The sequence below is a fragment of the Oncorhynchus gorbuscha genome, linkage group LG09 (assembly GCF_021184085.1).
Source record: "Oncorhynchus gorbuscha isolate QuinsamMale2020 ecotype Even-year linkage group LG09, OgorEven_v1.0, whole genome shotgun sequence".
Lineage (NCBI taxonomy): Eukaryota > Metazoa > Chordata > Actinopteri > Salmoniformes > Salmonidae > Oncorhynchus > Oncorhynchus gorbuscha.
Genome location: NC_060181.1, coordinates 98,564,261 through 98,578,268, shown reverse-complemented (window position 1 = coordinate 98,578,268; position 14,008 = coordinate 98,564,261). Strand labels below are relative to the sequence as shown.

Sequence of the window (14,008 nt, the reverse complement as noted above, 5' to 3'; positions counted from 1 at the left end):
TTAGACGCCGTTTCAGACAGAGGCCCGCAATTCACGTCACAGTTTTGGAGGGAGTTCTGTCGTTTGATTGGTGCGTCCGTCAGTCTCTCTTCCGGGTTTCATCCCCAGTCTAACGGTCAAGCAGAGAGGGCCAATCAGACGATTGGTCGCATACTACGCAGCCTTTCTTTCAGAAACCCTGCGTCTTGGGCAGAACAGCTCCCTGGGCAGAATACGCTCACAATTCGCTTCCTTCGTCTGCTACCGGGTTATCTCCGTTTCAGAGTAGTCTGGGTTACCAGCCTCCTCTGTTCTCATCCCAGCTTGCCGAGTCCAGCGTTCCTCCGCTCAAGCGTTTGTCCAACGTTGTGAGCGCACCTGGAGGAGGGTGAGGTCTGCACTTTGCCGTTACAGGGCACAGACTGTGAGAGCCGCCAATAAACGCAGGATTAAGAGTCCAAGGTATTGTTGCGGCCAGAGAGTGTGGCTTTCCACTCGCAACCTTCCTCTTACGACAGCTTCTCGTAAGTTGACTCCGCGGTTCATTGGTCCGTTCCGTGTCTCCCAGGTCGTCAATCCTGTCGCTGTGCGACTGCTTCTTCCGCGACATCTTCGCATCCTGTCTTCCATGTCTCCTGTGTTAAGCCCTTTCTTCGCACCCCGTTCGTCTTCCCTCCCCCTCCCGTCCTTGTCGAGAGCGCACCTATTTACAAGGTACATAAGATCATGGACATGCGTTCTCGGGACGGGGTCACCAATACTTAGTGGATTGGGAGGGTTACGGTCCTGAGGAGAGGAGTTGGGTTCCGTCTCGGGACGTGCTGGACCGTTCACTCATTGATGATTTCCTCCGTTGCCGCCAGGATTCCTCCTCGAGTGCGCCAGGAGGCGCTCGGTGAGTGGGGGGTACTGTCATGTTTTGTCATTTATTATCTTGTCTTGTCCCTGTGCTTCCCATTCTATTCGTTTCCCTCTGCTGGTCTTATTAGGTTCTTTCCCTCTTTCTATCCCTCTCTCTCCCCCTCCTCTCTCACTCTCTCGCTCTCTCTTCTCTCTATCGTTCCGTTCCTGCTCCCAGCTGTTCCTATTCCCTAATCAATCATTTAGTCTTCCCACACCTGTTCCCGATCCTTTCCCCTGATTAGAGTCCCTATTTCTTCCTTTGTGTTCCGTTCCTGTCCTGTCGGTTCCTTGTCTAGAATTCACCGTGCTGTGTTTGTGTATCGCCCTGTCGTGTCGTGTTTTCCTCAGATGCTGCGTGGTGAGCAGGTGTCTGAGTCTGTCGGGTTCAAGTGCCTTCCCGAGGCAACCTGCTGTTCACCTGCTGTTCAAGATCGAGTCTCCAGTTTGTCCTCGTCATTTCGAGTGAAAGTTGTGTTTTTTGTTTGTATTTACTTTACTGGATTAAAGACTCTGTTTTCGCCAAGTCGCTTTTGGGTCCTCTTTCACCTGCATGACATTGAGAGACTAGTCAAGGACCATATCACCTCCACCCTACCTGACACCCTAGACCCACTCCAATTTGCTTACCGCCCAAATAGGTCCACAGACGATGCAATCTCAACCACACTGCACACTGCCCTAACCCATCTGGACAAGAGGAATACCTATGTGAGAATGCTGTTCATCGACTACAGCTCAGCATTTAACACCATAGTACCCTCCAAACTCGTCATCAAGCTCGAGACCCTGGGTCACGACCCCGCCCTGTGCAACTGGGTACTGGACTTCCTGACGGGCCGCCCCCAGGTGGTGAGGGTAGGTAACAACATCTCCACCCCGCTGATCCTCAACACTGGGGCCCCACAAGGGTGCGTTCTGAGCTCTCTCCTGTACTCCCTGTTCACCCACAACTGCGTGGCCACGCAAGCCTCCAACCCAGTCATCAAGTTTGCGGACGACACAACAGTGGTAGGCTTGATTACCAACAACGACGAAACGGCCTACAGGGAGGAGGTGAGGGCCCTCGGAGTGTGGTGTCAGGAAAATAACCTCTCACTCAACGTCAACAAAACTAAGGAGATGATTGTGGACTTCAGGAAACAGCAGAGGGAACACCCCGCTATCATCCAGAAGGTGAAGTCAGTACAGGTGCATCAAACAGGGACCGAGAGACTGAAAAACAGCTTCTATCTCAAGGACATCAGACTGTTAAACAGCCACCACTAACATTGAGTGGCTGCTGCCAACACACTGACTCAACTCCAGCCACTTTAATAATGGGAATTGATAGAAATTGATGTAAAATATATCACTAGCCACTTTAAACAATGCTACTTAATATAATGTTTACATAACCTACATTATTAATCTCATATGTATATACTGTACTCTATATCATCTACTGCATCGTTATGTAATACATGTATCACTAGCCACTTTAACTATGCCACTTTGTTTACATACCCTACATTACTCATCTCATGGGCGGCAGGGTAGCCTAGTGGTTAGAGCGTTGGACTAGTAACCGAAAGGTTGCAAGTTCGAATCCCCGAGCTGACATGGTACAAATCTGTCGTTCTGCCCCGAACAGGCAGTTAACCCACTGTTCCCAGGCCGTCATTGAAAATAAGAATTTGTTCTTAACTGACTTGCCTAGTAAAATAAAGGTAAAATTAAAAAAATATGTATATACTGTACCCGATACCATCTACTGCATCTTGCCTATGCCGTTCTGTACCATCACTCATTCATGTATCTTTATGTACATATTCTTTATCCCTTTACACTTGTGTCTATAAGGTAGTAGTTTTGGAATTGTTAGGTTAGATTACGCGATGATTATTACTGCATTGTCGGAACTAGAAGCACAAGCATTTCGCTACACTCGCATTAACATCTGCTAACCATGTGTATGTGACAAATACATTTGATTTGATTTGAATCGACTATTAAAGACTACCAGAACCCACTGGATTCTCAAATTACCTTGAATGAGCTACAGGACAAAATACAAACACTCCAACCCAAAAAGGCCTGTGGTGTTGATGGTATCCTAAATTAAATGATAGAATATACAGACAACAAATTCCAATTGCCTATACTTCAACTTTTTAACATCATCCTTAGCTCTGGCATCTTCCCCAATATTTGGAACCAAGGACTGATCACCCCAATCTATAAAAGTGGAGACAAATTTGACCCCAATAACTACCGTGGGAAATGTGTCAACAGTAACCTTGGGAAACAACTCTGCATTATCATTAACAGCAGACTCGTACATTTCCTCAATGAAAACAATGTACTGAGCAAATGTCAAATTGGCATTTTACCAAATTACCGTACGACAGTGTCACGCCCTGACCTTAGTTATCTTTGTTTTGTTTATTATTTTGGTTAGGTCAGGGTGTGACTAGGGTGGGTATGTTAGTGTTTATTATTTTGGTTAGGTCAGGGTGTGACTAGGGTGGGTATGTTCGTTTTTGTATTGTCTAGGGCTTTTGTATATCTAGGTTTTTCTGTAAGTCTAGGTATTTGTATGTCTATGTGTAGTTGCCTGTCAGCACTTGTTTACTATAGCTTCACGGTTGGTTTAGTTGTTTTTGTTCGTTTTTTCAGTGTTCAGTCGTCTAATAAAAGAGAATGTACGCATATCACGCTGCGCCTTGGTCTCCTCCTTAGACGACCGTGACAGAAGAACCCACCATAAAAGGACCAAGCAGCGTGCTAAAAAGGACTGGACATCCTGGACCCGGGAGACAACCTGGGAGGAGGTAGACAGGTGGTCGGTCGACCCAGGGAGAGTGCCAGAGCCTGGGAATGCTTTAATATGGAGTTGGTCCCCCCTTTGCTGCTATAACAGCCTCCACTCTTCTGGGAAGGCTTTCCACTAGATGTTGGAACATTGCTGTTATAACAGCCTCCACTCTTCTGGGAAGGCTTTCCACTAGATGTAGGAACATTGCTGCTACAACAGCCTCCGCTCTTCTGGGAAGGCTTTCCACTAGATGTTGGAACATTGCTGCTACAACAGCCTCCACTCTTCTGGGAAGGCTTTCCACTAGATGCTGGAACATTGCTGCAGGGACTTCCATTCAGTCACAAGAGCATTAGTGAGGTCGGGCACTGATGTTAGGCGATTAGGCCTGGCTCGCAGTCAGGACTCTATGCAGGCCAATCTAGTTCTTCCACACCGATCTCGACAAACCATTTCTGTATGTACCTCGCTTTGTGCACGGGGGCATTGTCATGCTGAAACAGAGAAAGGGCCTCCCCCAAACTGTTGCTACAACGTTGGAAGCAAATGATCATATGGTAGAAACAGGACCTGTCACTGGGCAGGGCAGGGATTCAGTGAGAATGACTATGGTAGAAACAGGACCTGTCACTGGGCAGGGCAGGGACTCAGGGAGAATGACTATGGTAGAAACAGGACCTGACACTGGGCAGGGCAGGGACTCAGGGAGAATGACTATGGTAGAAACAGGACCTGTCACTGAGCAGGGACTCAGGAGGAATGACTATGGTAGAAACAGGACCTGTCACTGGGCAGGGCAGGGACTCAGGGAGAATGACTATGGTAGAAACAGGACCTGTCACTGGGCAGGGCAGGGACGCAGGGAGAATGACTATGGTAGAATCAGGACCTGTCACTGAGCAGGGCAGGGACTCAGGGAGAATGACTATGGTAGAAACAGGACCTGTCACTGAGCAGGGACTCAGGAGGAATGACTATGGTAGAAACAGGACCTGTCACTGAGCAGGGCAGGGACGCAGGGAGAATGACTATGGTAGAAACAGGACCTGTCACTGGGCAGGGCAGGGACTCAGGGAGAATGACTATGGTAGAAACAGGACCTGCCACTGAGCCAAATCAAAAAGGGTAACACCCACATTTGGTTAAAACTCAACAAAGGAACTTAGTGATGATTCATATATAGATCCAGCTTCTCCTTCAGATTCATCTATGATGAGTTCCAGAAACCAACCAGTTTCAAGCTGAAGGCAATGTCCTTTTGCGGATGGATGTGGAGATATTAAAGCTAGAACAGGTTCTGAACCTGAATGTGTAGACCCTGAGGGTAATAGACATACAGTTGGTCAGAAGTTTACATACACTCAACTAGTATTTGGTAGCATTGCCTTTAAATGGTTTAACTTGGGTCAAACGTTTCAGGTAGCCTTCAACAAGCTTCCCACAATAAGTTGGGTGAATTTTGGCCCATTCCTCCTGACAGAGCTGGTGTAACTGAGTCAGGTTTGTAGGCCTCCTTGCTCGCACACACTTTTTCAGTTCTGCCCACAAATTTTCTATAGGATTGAGGTCAGGGCTTTGTGATGGCCACTCCAATACCTTGCCTTTGTTGTCCTTAAGCCATTTTGCCACAACTTTGGAAGTATGCTTGGGGTCATTGTCCATTTGGAAGACCCATTTGCGACCAAGCTTTAACTTCCTGACTGATGTCTTGAGATGTTGCTTCAATATATCCACATCATTTCCCCTCCTCATGATGCCATCCATTTCGTGAAGTGCACCAGTCCCTCCTGCAGCAAAGCACCCCCACAACATGATGCTGCCACCTCCACAACATGATGCTGCCACCCCCGTGCTTCACGGTTGGGATGGTGTTCTTCGGCTTGCAAGCCCCCCTTTTCCCTCCAAACATAAGGATGGTCATTATGGCCAAACAGTTCTATTTCTGTTTCATCAGACCAGAGGACATTTCTCCAAAAAGTACGATCTTTGTCCCCATGTGCAGTTGCAAACCGTAGTCTGGCTGTTTTATTAATAATAATAAATATATGCCATTTAGCAGACGCTTTTATCCAAAGCGACTTACAGTCATGTGTGCATACATTCTACGTATGGGTGGTCCCGGGAATCGAACCCACTACCCTGGCGTTACAAGCGCCATGCTCTACCAACTGAGCTACAGAAGGACCACTATTATTATTGTGGTTTATATAACATTATAAACTTGATGTCTTTATTTATTTGCCGTTCTTTCTTTTTGTAATCGTTTGACTATTTAATTAAACGTATGAAGACAACAGCAGGAGTGTCCTGGACCCATGTTTATATGTACTGCTATTAGTACTACTGAAATGAAGTGGATTTCATTATCCTCATTGTATTGTACTTCAATTCCTGAAATACTGTACCACTATACTGCTTTGGAAGTATCTACAAATTGTATTTCAGGCCAATAAAGCAATTCAAATTTGAATTTGAGAGAAGGAGAGAGAGAGAGAAAGAGAGAGAGAGAGAGACCTTCTCAAGTGTTGAGCACCTTGAGGGTAATTTACCTCTCCAGCATAATGCTTGATGCCAAACTGGTGATCAGTCACTCTGGGCTTCATGTAGTACTGGTTAGTCTGGAGAGAGACAGAGACACAGCAGGTTATAATATATATAGAGAGAGGATTCCATGGGAGATGGGTGGGGGGCTTCATGTAGTAGTGGTTAGTCTGGAGAGAGAGAGAGAGAGACAGTCAGAGACACCAACATTACACTGGACACTCGGTAAGGAACTACATGTTCAGAACTCATCAGCTGATTTGAGCTGACGGAGCTGACTTAGACTAATGCAATGACTAATGTTGTGACCGTTGTATCTGAAAGAGTGCCGAAGCCACACACAGAAACTATAACAAAATAAAAAGATCCAATCTGTAGTAGGAGGCATGGAGGTCAGGTCAGTTGTGGTTTTCTGTTGTGCATTTCTTCAGTTTCCACTGGCCTGTCTGGACTTAAAGGACAGAGAGCTGAGAGGGCTGAGAGGGAAGAGAGGACTGAGAAGGCAGAGAGGACTGAGAGGACAGAGAGGACAGAGAAGACAGAAAGGACTGAGAAGACAGAGAGGACAGAGAGGACTGAGAGGACAGAGAGGACTGAGAGGGAAGAGAGGACTGAGAAGGCAGAGAGGACTGAGAGGACAGAGAGGACAGAGAGGACTGAGAGGACAGAGGGGACTGAGAGGACAGAGTTACTGCACTGATCTGCTCTGCACCGAAGACATTATTCAGCCTGGGTCTGAGGAGAGTTTACAGTTTTTTACAATCACCTTGGCACTAATTTTAGAACATTGATGTCATTTTTCAAAACTCAAGACACAAATCTCACAACCGATGATCAAAATGCACATTTTTAAAAACTCTTAACACTTTTTCCAATTGCTTGGATACAATACACATAAAGCTAAGATAATTTGTTCGTTAGGGTTAAACAGAACTGCCGCTGGCTGAAGGTGTTCTGTGAATCGCACCGTTCTCTGTAAACAACTAAAGCTCTCTGCTCTATATATTGAGTTGCAGGCGGCCACATGATTTGCTGTTGGAAAGAACAGGCTATTGGCATTAACACGCAGGTGTACCTAATAAAGTGGCCGGTGAGTGTATGTATGCAGGTCCTTGTAATTGCTTTTCCAATACTGCCAACTCGTTACTGATGATTGATTTTACCTTGGGGTATGAGTATATAGTGAACTGAGTGGTATCCACCCACAACAACATAGAGATAACATGGAGCTGTATAGTGGAGCTGTACAGTGGACTGAGTGGTATCCAGCTACAGCAACATAGTGATAACATGGAGCTGTATAGTGGAGCTGTATAGTGGACTGAGTGGTATCCACCTACAACAACATAGTGATAACATGGAGCTGTATAGTGAACTGAGTGGTATCCAGCTACAACAACATAGTCATAACATAGAGCTGTATAGTGGACTGAGTGGTATCCAGCTACAACAACATAGTGATAACATGGAGCTGTATAGTGGACTGAGTGGTATCCACCTACAACAACATAGAGATAACATGGAGCTGTATAGTGGAGCTGTACAGTGAACTGAGTGGTATCCACCTACAACAACATAGAGATAACATGGAGCTGTATAGTGAACTGAGTGGTATCCACCCACAGCAACATAGTGATAACATGGAGCTGTATAGTGGAGCTGTATAGTGGAGCTGTATAGTGGACTGAGTGGTATCCACCCACAACAACATAGAGATAACATGGAGCTGTATAGTGGAGCTGTATAGTGGACTGAGTGGTATCCACCCACAACAACATAGTGATAACATGGAGCTGTATAGTGAACTGAGTGGTATCCACCTACAACAACATAGTGATAACATGGAGCTGTATAGTGGACTGAGTGGTATCCAGCTACAGCAACATAGAGATAACATGGAGCTGTATAGTGGACTGAGTGGTATCCACCTACAACAACATAGAGATAACATGGAGCTGTATAGTGGAGCTGTATAGTGGACTGAGTGGTATCCACCTACAACAACATAGTGATAACATGGAGCTGTATAGTGGAGCTGTATAGTGAACTGAGTGGTATCCACCTACAACAACATAGAGATAACATGGAGCTGTATAGTGGAGCTGTATAGTGGACTGAGTGGTGTCCACCTACAACAACATAGTGATAACATGGAGCTGTATAGTGAACTGAGTGGTATCCAGCTACAGCAACATAGAGATAACATAGAGCCGGCAGGTGATCCAGGTCACAAGAGGTCAAGCAGTGGGAGGAGGAAGACGAGGAAGATGTGGTGACCAAAGGAATGGCAGGGGACGAGCACCCCTTCTGAGAGGTGGTCATGGGCCTCGTTGGAGAGCTGTGGTAGAGGACAAGACCACGGACCAAGCACCCCTTCTGAGAGGTGGTCGTGGGCCTCGTTGGAGAGCTGTGGTAGAGGACAAGACCACGGACCAAGCACCCCTTCTGAGAGGTGGTCGTGGGCCTCGTTGGAGAGCTGTGGTAGAGGACAAGACCACGGACGGACCAAGACAACGGAAGCCACAGCTAAGAGTGTCCAATGAAACCCAAGCAAGAGTTGTAGACCATGTCGTAAATCATGGCAAGACAATGACTGAGGCAGCTACAATGATTCAACCAAACCTCAGGAGATCAACCCTGGCTTCAATTATCAGAACTTTACACAATGAGAACCGGTAAGTCTTCAGCTAAACATCAGGCTACTCTCAACTGTGAAATGACTGTATACTGCATGGCAATGTGTACCACAGAGTAGGTGATGTTACTAAATGTGTTCTTACTGTAATTTTCCCTGCAGAATTGAGACCAGGCCAAATAGGGGAGGCAGAGGCAAAATTCTGACTGACCAACAAGAGTGTGTTGTGGTCAATTTGGTTCGGGCCAGAAATGATATTCGCTTTTCAGAAATTCGGCAGCACATCTTGGACAATGACGACAATGTTCAACAATGTGGAAGCCATGAGATTGCTGACTATTGCACGCATGCTGAAAAGACACCAGGTGTCTCTAAAAACAGCTATACCGATCATATAATGCAGCTCTCCTTGTAACCTTGATGAGATAAATCAGGTCTGTAGAGTTGATTGTTGACCTATGTCACTGTGTGGGATAATGTCAGGTTCCACCATGCTCAAATGGTGCAAGCATGGTTTCAGGCCCATCCACAATTTATCGTCCTGTACTTACCCCCATACTCTCCTTTCCTAAAACCCGATTGAGGAATTTTTCTCCACATGGAGGTGGAAGGTATATGACAGGCGCCCTCACAAACAAACCACCCTTCTTTCTCCAGGCCATGGATGACGCATGCAATGAATCACGGCAGACCGGTGTCAGGTCTGGATTCGCCCGAAGATTCTTCCCAAGATGTTTGGCCAATGAAAACATCCATTGTGATGTGGATGGTGGCCAAATCCACCAGACAGGGTTGATGGAAATATAGAAGTACAGTAATCAATCTTTTGTTTTGCTTTTTACAGTAAGCCAGGTGAGGAATACTGCAGTGATGTTTTACAGTAAGCCAGGTGAGGAATACTGCAGTGATGTTTTACAGTAAGCCAGGTGAGGAATACTGCAGTGATGTTTTACAGTAAGCCAGGTGAGGAATACTGCAGTGATGTTTTACAGTAAGCCAGGTGAGGAATACTGCAGTGATGTTTTACAGTAAGCCAGGTGAGGAACTCTGCAGTGATGTTTTACAGTAAGCCAGGAGAGGAACACTGCAGTGATGTTTTACAGTAAGCCAGGTGAGGAACACTGCAGTGATGTTTTACAGTAAGCCAGGAGAGGAACACTGCAGTGATGTTTTACAGTAAGCCAGGAGAGGAATACTGCAGTGATGTTTTACAGTAAGCCAGGTGAGGAACACTGCAGTGATGTTTTACAGTAAGCCAGGTGAGGAACACTGCAGTGATGTTTTACAGTAAGCCAGGTGAGGAACACTGCAGTGATGTTTTACAGTAAGCCAGGAGGAACACTGCAGTGATGTTTTACAGTAAGCCAGGAGAGGAACACTGCAGTGATGTTTTACAGTAATCCAGGTGAGGAACACTGCAGTGCTGTTTTACAGTAAGCCAGGAGAGGAACACTGCAGTGATGTTTTACAGTAAGCCAGGTGAGGAACACTGCAGTGATGTTTTACAGTAAGCCAGGTGAGGAACACTGCAGTGATGTTTTACAGTAAGCCAGGAGAGGAACACTGCAGTGATGTTTTACAGTAAGCCAGGAGAGGAACACTGCAGTGATGTTTTACAGTAAGCCAGGTGAGGAACACTGCAGTGATGTTTTACAGTAAGCCAGGTGAGGAACACTGCAGTGATGTTTTACAGTAAGCCAGGTGAGGACCTCTGCAGTGATGGGATACAGTAAGCTAGGTGAGGAACACTGTAGTGATGTTTTACAGTAAGACAGGTGAGGAACACTGCAGTGATGTTTTACAGTAAGCCAGGAGAGGAACACTGCAGTGATGTTTTACAGTAAGCCAGGAGAGGAATACTGCAGTGATGTTTTACAGTAAGCCAGGTGAGGAACACTGCAGTGATGTTTTACAGTAAGCCAGGTGAGGAACACTGCAGTGATGTTTTACAGTAAGCCAGGTGAGGAACACTGCAGTGATGTTTTACAGTAAGCCAGGTGAGGAATACTGCAGTGATGTTTTACAGTAAGCCAGGAGAGGAACACTGCAGTGATGTTTTACAGTAAGCCAGGAGAGGAATACTGCAGTGATGTTTTACAGTAAGCCAGGTGAGGAACACTGCAGTGATGTTTTACAGTAAGCCAGGTGAGGAACACTGCAGTGCTGTTTTACAGTAAGCCAGGTGAGGAACACTGCAGTGATGTTTTACAGTAAGCCAGGTGAGGAACACTGCAGTGATGTTTTACAGTAAGCCAGGTGAGGAACACTGCAGTGATGTTTTACAGTAAGCCAGGAGAGGAACACTGCAGTGATGTTTTACAGTAATCCAGGTGAGGAACACTGCAGTGCTGTTTTACAGTAAGCCAGGAGAGGAACACTGCAGTGATGTTTTACAGTAAGCCAGGTGAGGAACACTGCAGTGATGTTTTACAGTAAGCCAGGTGAGGAACACTGCAGTGATGTTTTACAGTAAGCCAGGAGAGGAACACTGCAGTGATGTTTTACAGTAAGCCAGGTGAGGAACACTGCAGTGATGTTTTACAGTAAGCCAGGTGAGGAACACTGCAGTGATGTTTTACAGTAAGCCAGGTGAGGACCTCTGCAGTGATGGGATACAGTAAGCTAGGTGAGGAACACTGTAGTGATGTTTTACAGTAAGACAGGTGAGGAACACTGCAGTGATGTTTTACAGTAAGCCAGGAGAGGAACACTGCAGTGATGTTTTACAGTAAGCCAGGTGAGGAACACTGCAGTGATGTTTTACAGTAAGCCAGGTGAGGAACACTGCAGTGATGTTTTACAGTAAGCCAGGTGAGGAATACTGCAGTGATGTTTTACAGTAAGCCAGGTGAGGAATACTGCAGTGATGTTTTACAGTAAGCCAGGTGAGGAATACTGCAGTGATGTTTTACAGTAAGCCAGGTGAGGAACACTGCAGTGATGTTTTACAGTAAGCCAGGAGAGGAACACTGCAGTGATGTTTTACAGTAAGCCAGGTGAGGAACACTGCAGTGCTGTTTTACAGTAAGCCAGGAGAGGAACACTGCAGTGATGTTTTACAGTAAGCCAGGTGAGGAACACTGCAGTGATGTTTTACAGTAAGCCAGGTGAGGAATACTGCAGTGATGTTTTACAGTAAGCCAGGAGAGGAACACTGCAGTGATGTTTTACAGTAAGCCAGGAGAGGAATACTGCAGTGATGTTTTACAGTAAGCCAGGTGAGGAACACTGCAGTGATGTTTTACAGTAAGCCAGGTGAGGAACACTGCAGTGCTGTTTTACAGTAAGCCAGGTGAGGAACACTGCAGTGATGTTTTACAGTAAGCCAGGTGAGGAACACTGCAGTGATGTTTTACAGTAAGCCAGGAGAGGAACACTGCAGTGATGTTTTACAGTAATCCAGGTGAGGAACACTGCAGTGCTGTTTTACAGTAAGCCAGGAGAGGAACACTGCAGTGATGTTTTACAGTAAGCCAGGTGAGGAACACTGCAGTGATGTTTTACAGTAAGCCAGGTGAGGAACACTGCAGTGATGTTTTACAGTAAGCCAGGAGAGGAACACTGCAGTGATGTTTTACAGTAATCCAGGTGAGGAACACTGCAGTGCTGTTTTACAGTAAGCCAGGAGAGGAACACTGCAGTGATGTTTTACAGTAAGCCAGGTGAGGAACACTGCAGTGATGTTTTACAGTAAGCCAGGAGAGGAACACTGCAGTGATGTTTTACAGTAAGCCAGGAGAGGAATACTGCAGTGATGTTTCACAGTAAGCCAGGTGAGGAACACTGCAGTGATGTTTTACAGTAAGCCAGGTGAGGAACACTGCAGTGATGTTTTACAGTAAGCCAGGTGAGGAACACTGCAGTGATGTTTTACAGTAAGCCAGGTGAGGAACACTGCAGTGATGTTTTACAGTAAGCCAGGTGAGGACCTCTGCAGTGATGGGATACAGTAAGCTAGGTGAGGAACACTGTAGTGATGTTTTACAGTAAGACAGGTGAGGAACACTGCAGTGATGTTTTACAGTAAGCCAGGAGAGGAACACTGCAGTGATGTTTTACAGTAAGCCAGGAGAGGAATACTGCAGTGATGTTTTACAGTAAGCCAGGTGAGGAGCACTGCAGTGATGTTTTACAGTAAGCCAGGTGAGGAACACTGCAGTGATGTTTTACAGTAAGCCAGGTGAGGAGCACTGCAGTGATGTTTTACAGGAAGCCAGGTGAGGAACACTGCAGTGCTGTTTTACAGTAAGTCAGGTGAGGAACACTGCAGTGATGTTTTACAGTAATCCAGGTGAGGAACACTGCAGTGATGTTTTACAGTAAGTCAGGTGAGGAACACTGCAGTGATGTTTTACAGTAAGCCAGATGAGGAACACTGTAGTGATGTTTTACAGTAAGCCAGGAGAGGAACACTGCAGTGATGTTTTACAGTAAGCCAGGAGAGGAATACTGCAGTGATGTTTTACAGTAAGCCAGGTGAGGAGCACTGCAGTGATGTTTTACAGTAAGCCAGGTGAGGAACACTGCAGTGATGTTTTACAGTAAGTCAGGTGAGGAACACTGCAGTGCTGTTTTACAGTAAGTCAGGTGAGGAACACTGCAGTGATGTTTTACAGTAATCCAGGTGAGGAACACTGCAGTGATGTTTTACAGTAAGTCAGGTGAGGAACACTGCAGTGATGTTTTACAGTAAGTCAGATGAGGAACACTGTAGTGATGTTTTACAGTAAGTCAGGTGAGGAACACTGCAGTGATGTTTTACAGTAAGCCAGATGAGGAACACTGCAGTGATGTTTTACAGTAAGCCAGATGAGGAACACTGCAGTGATGTTTTACAGTAAGCCAGATGAGGAACACTGCAGTGATGTTTTACAGTAAGCCAGATGAGGAACACTGCAGTGATGTTTTACAGTAAGCCAGGTGAGGAACACTGCAGTGATATTTTACAGTAAGCCAGATGAGGAACACTGCAGTGATGTTTTACAGTAAGCCAGATGAGGAACACTGCAGTTGACCTTTTACTGTAGTTTTTTATTTTTTTTGTAGCTAATTATTTTTGCTTTTATTCAAATAAACTTATGTTGTGATTTTATTGTATTTCATCAATACATTTCATATTTTGTTCAATGATTCCACGGTGTCTGTAGTTTTCTCTC

General features: G+C 45.8%; 1 protein-coding gene across 1 annotated transcript in view; it reads right to left on the bottom strand.

Moving 5' to 3' along the window:
* LOC124044486 (unconventional myosin-X-like) overlaps positions 1 to 14,008 on the bottom strand; it is a 175,984-nt gene that overhangs the window by 76,371 nt on the left and 85,605 nt on the right. Inside the window, exon 13 of the mRNA XM_046364115.1 lies at positions 6,226 to 6,294. Coding sequence (XP_046220071.1) covers positions 6,226 to 6,294 — 69 coding nt within the window. The remainder of the gene's footprint in view (positions 1 to 6,225; positions 6,295 to 14,008) is intronic.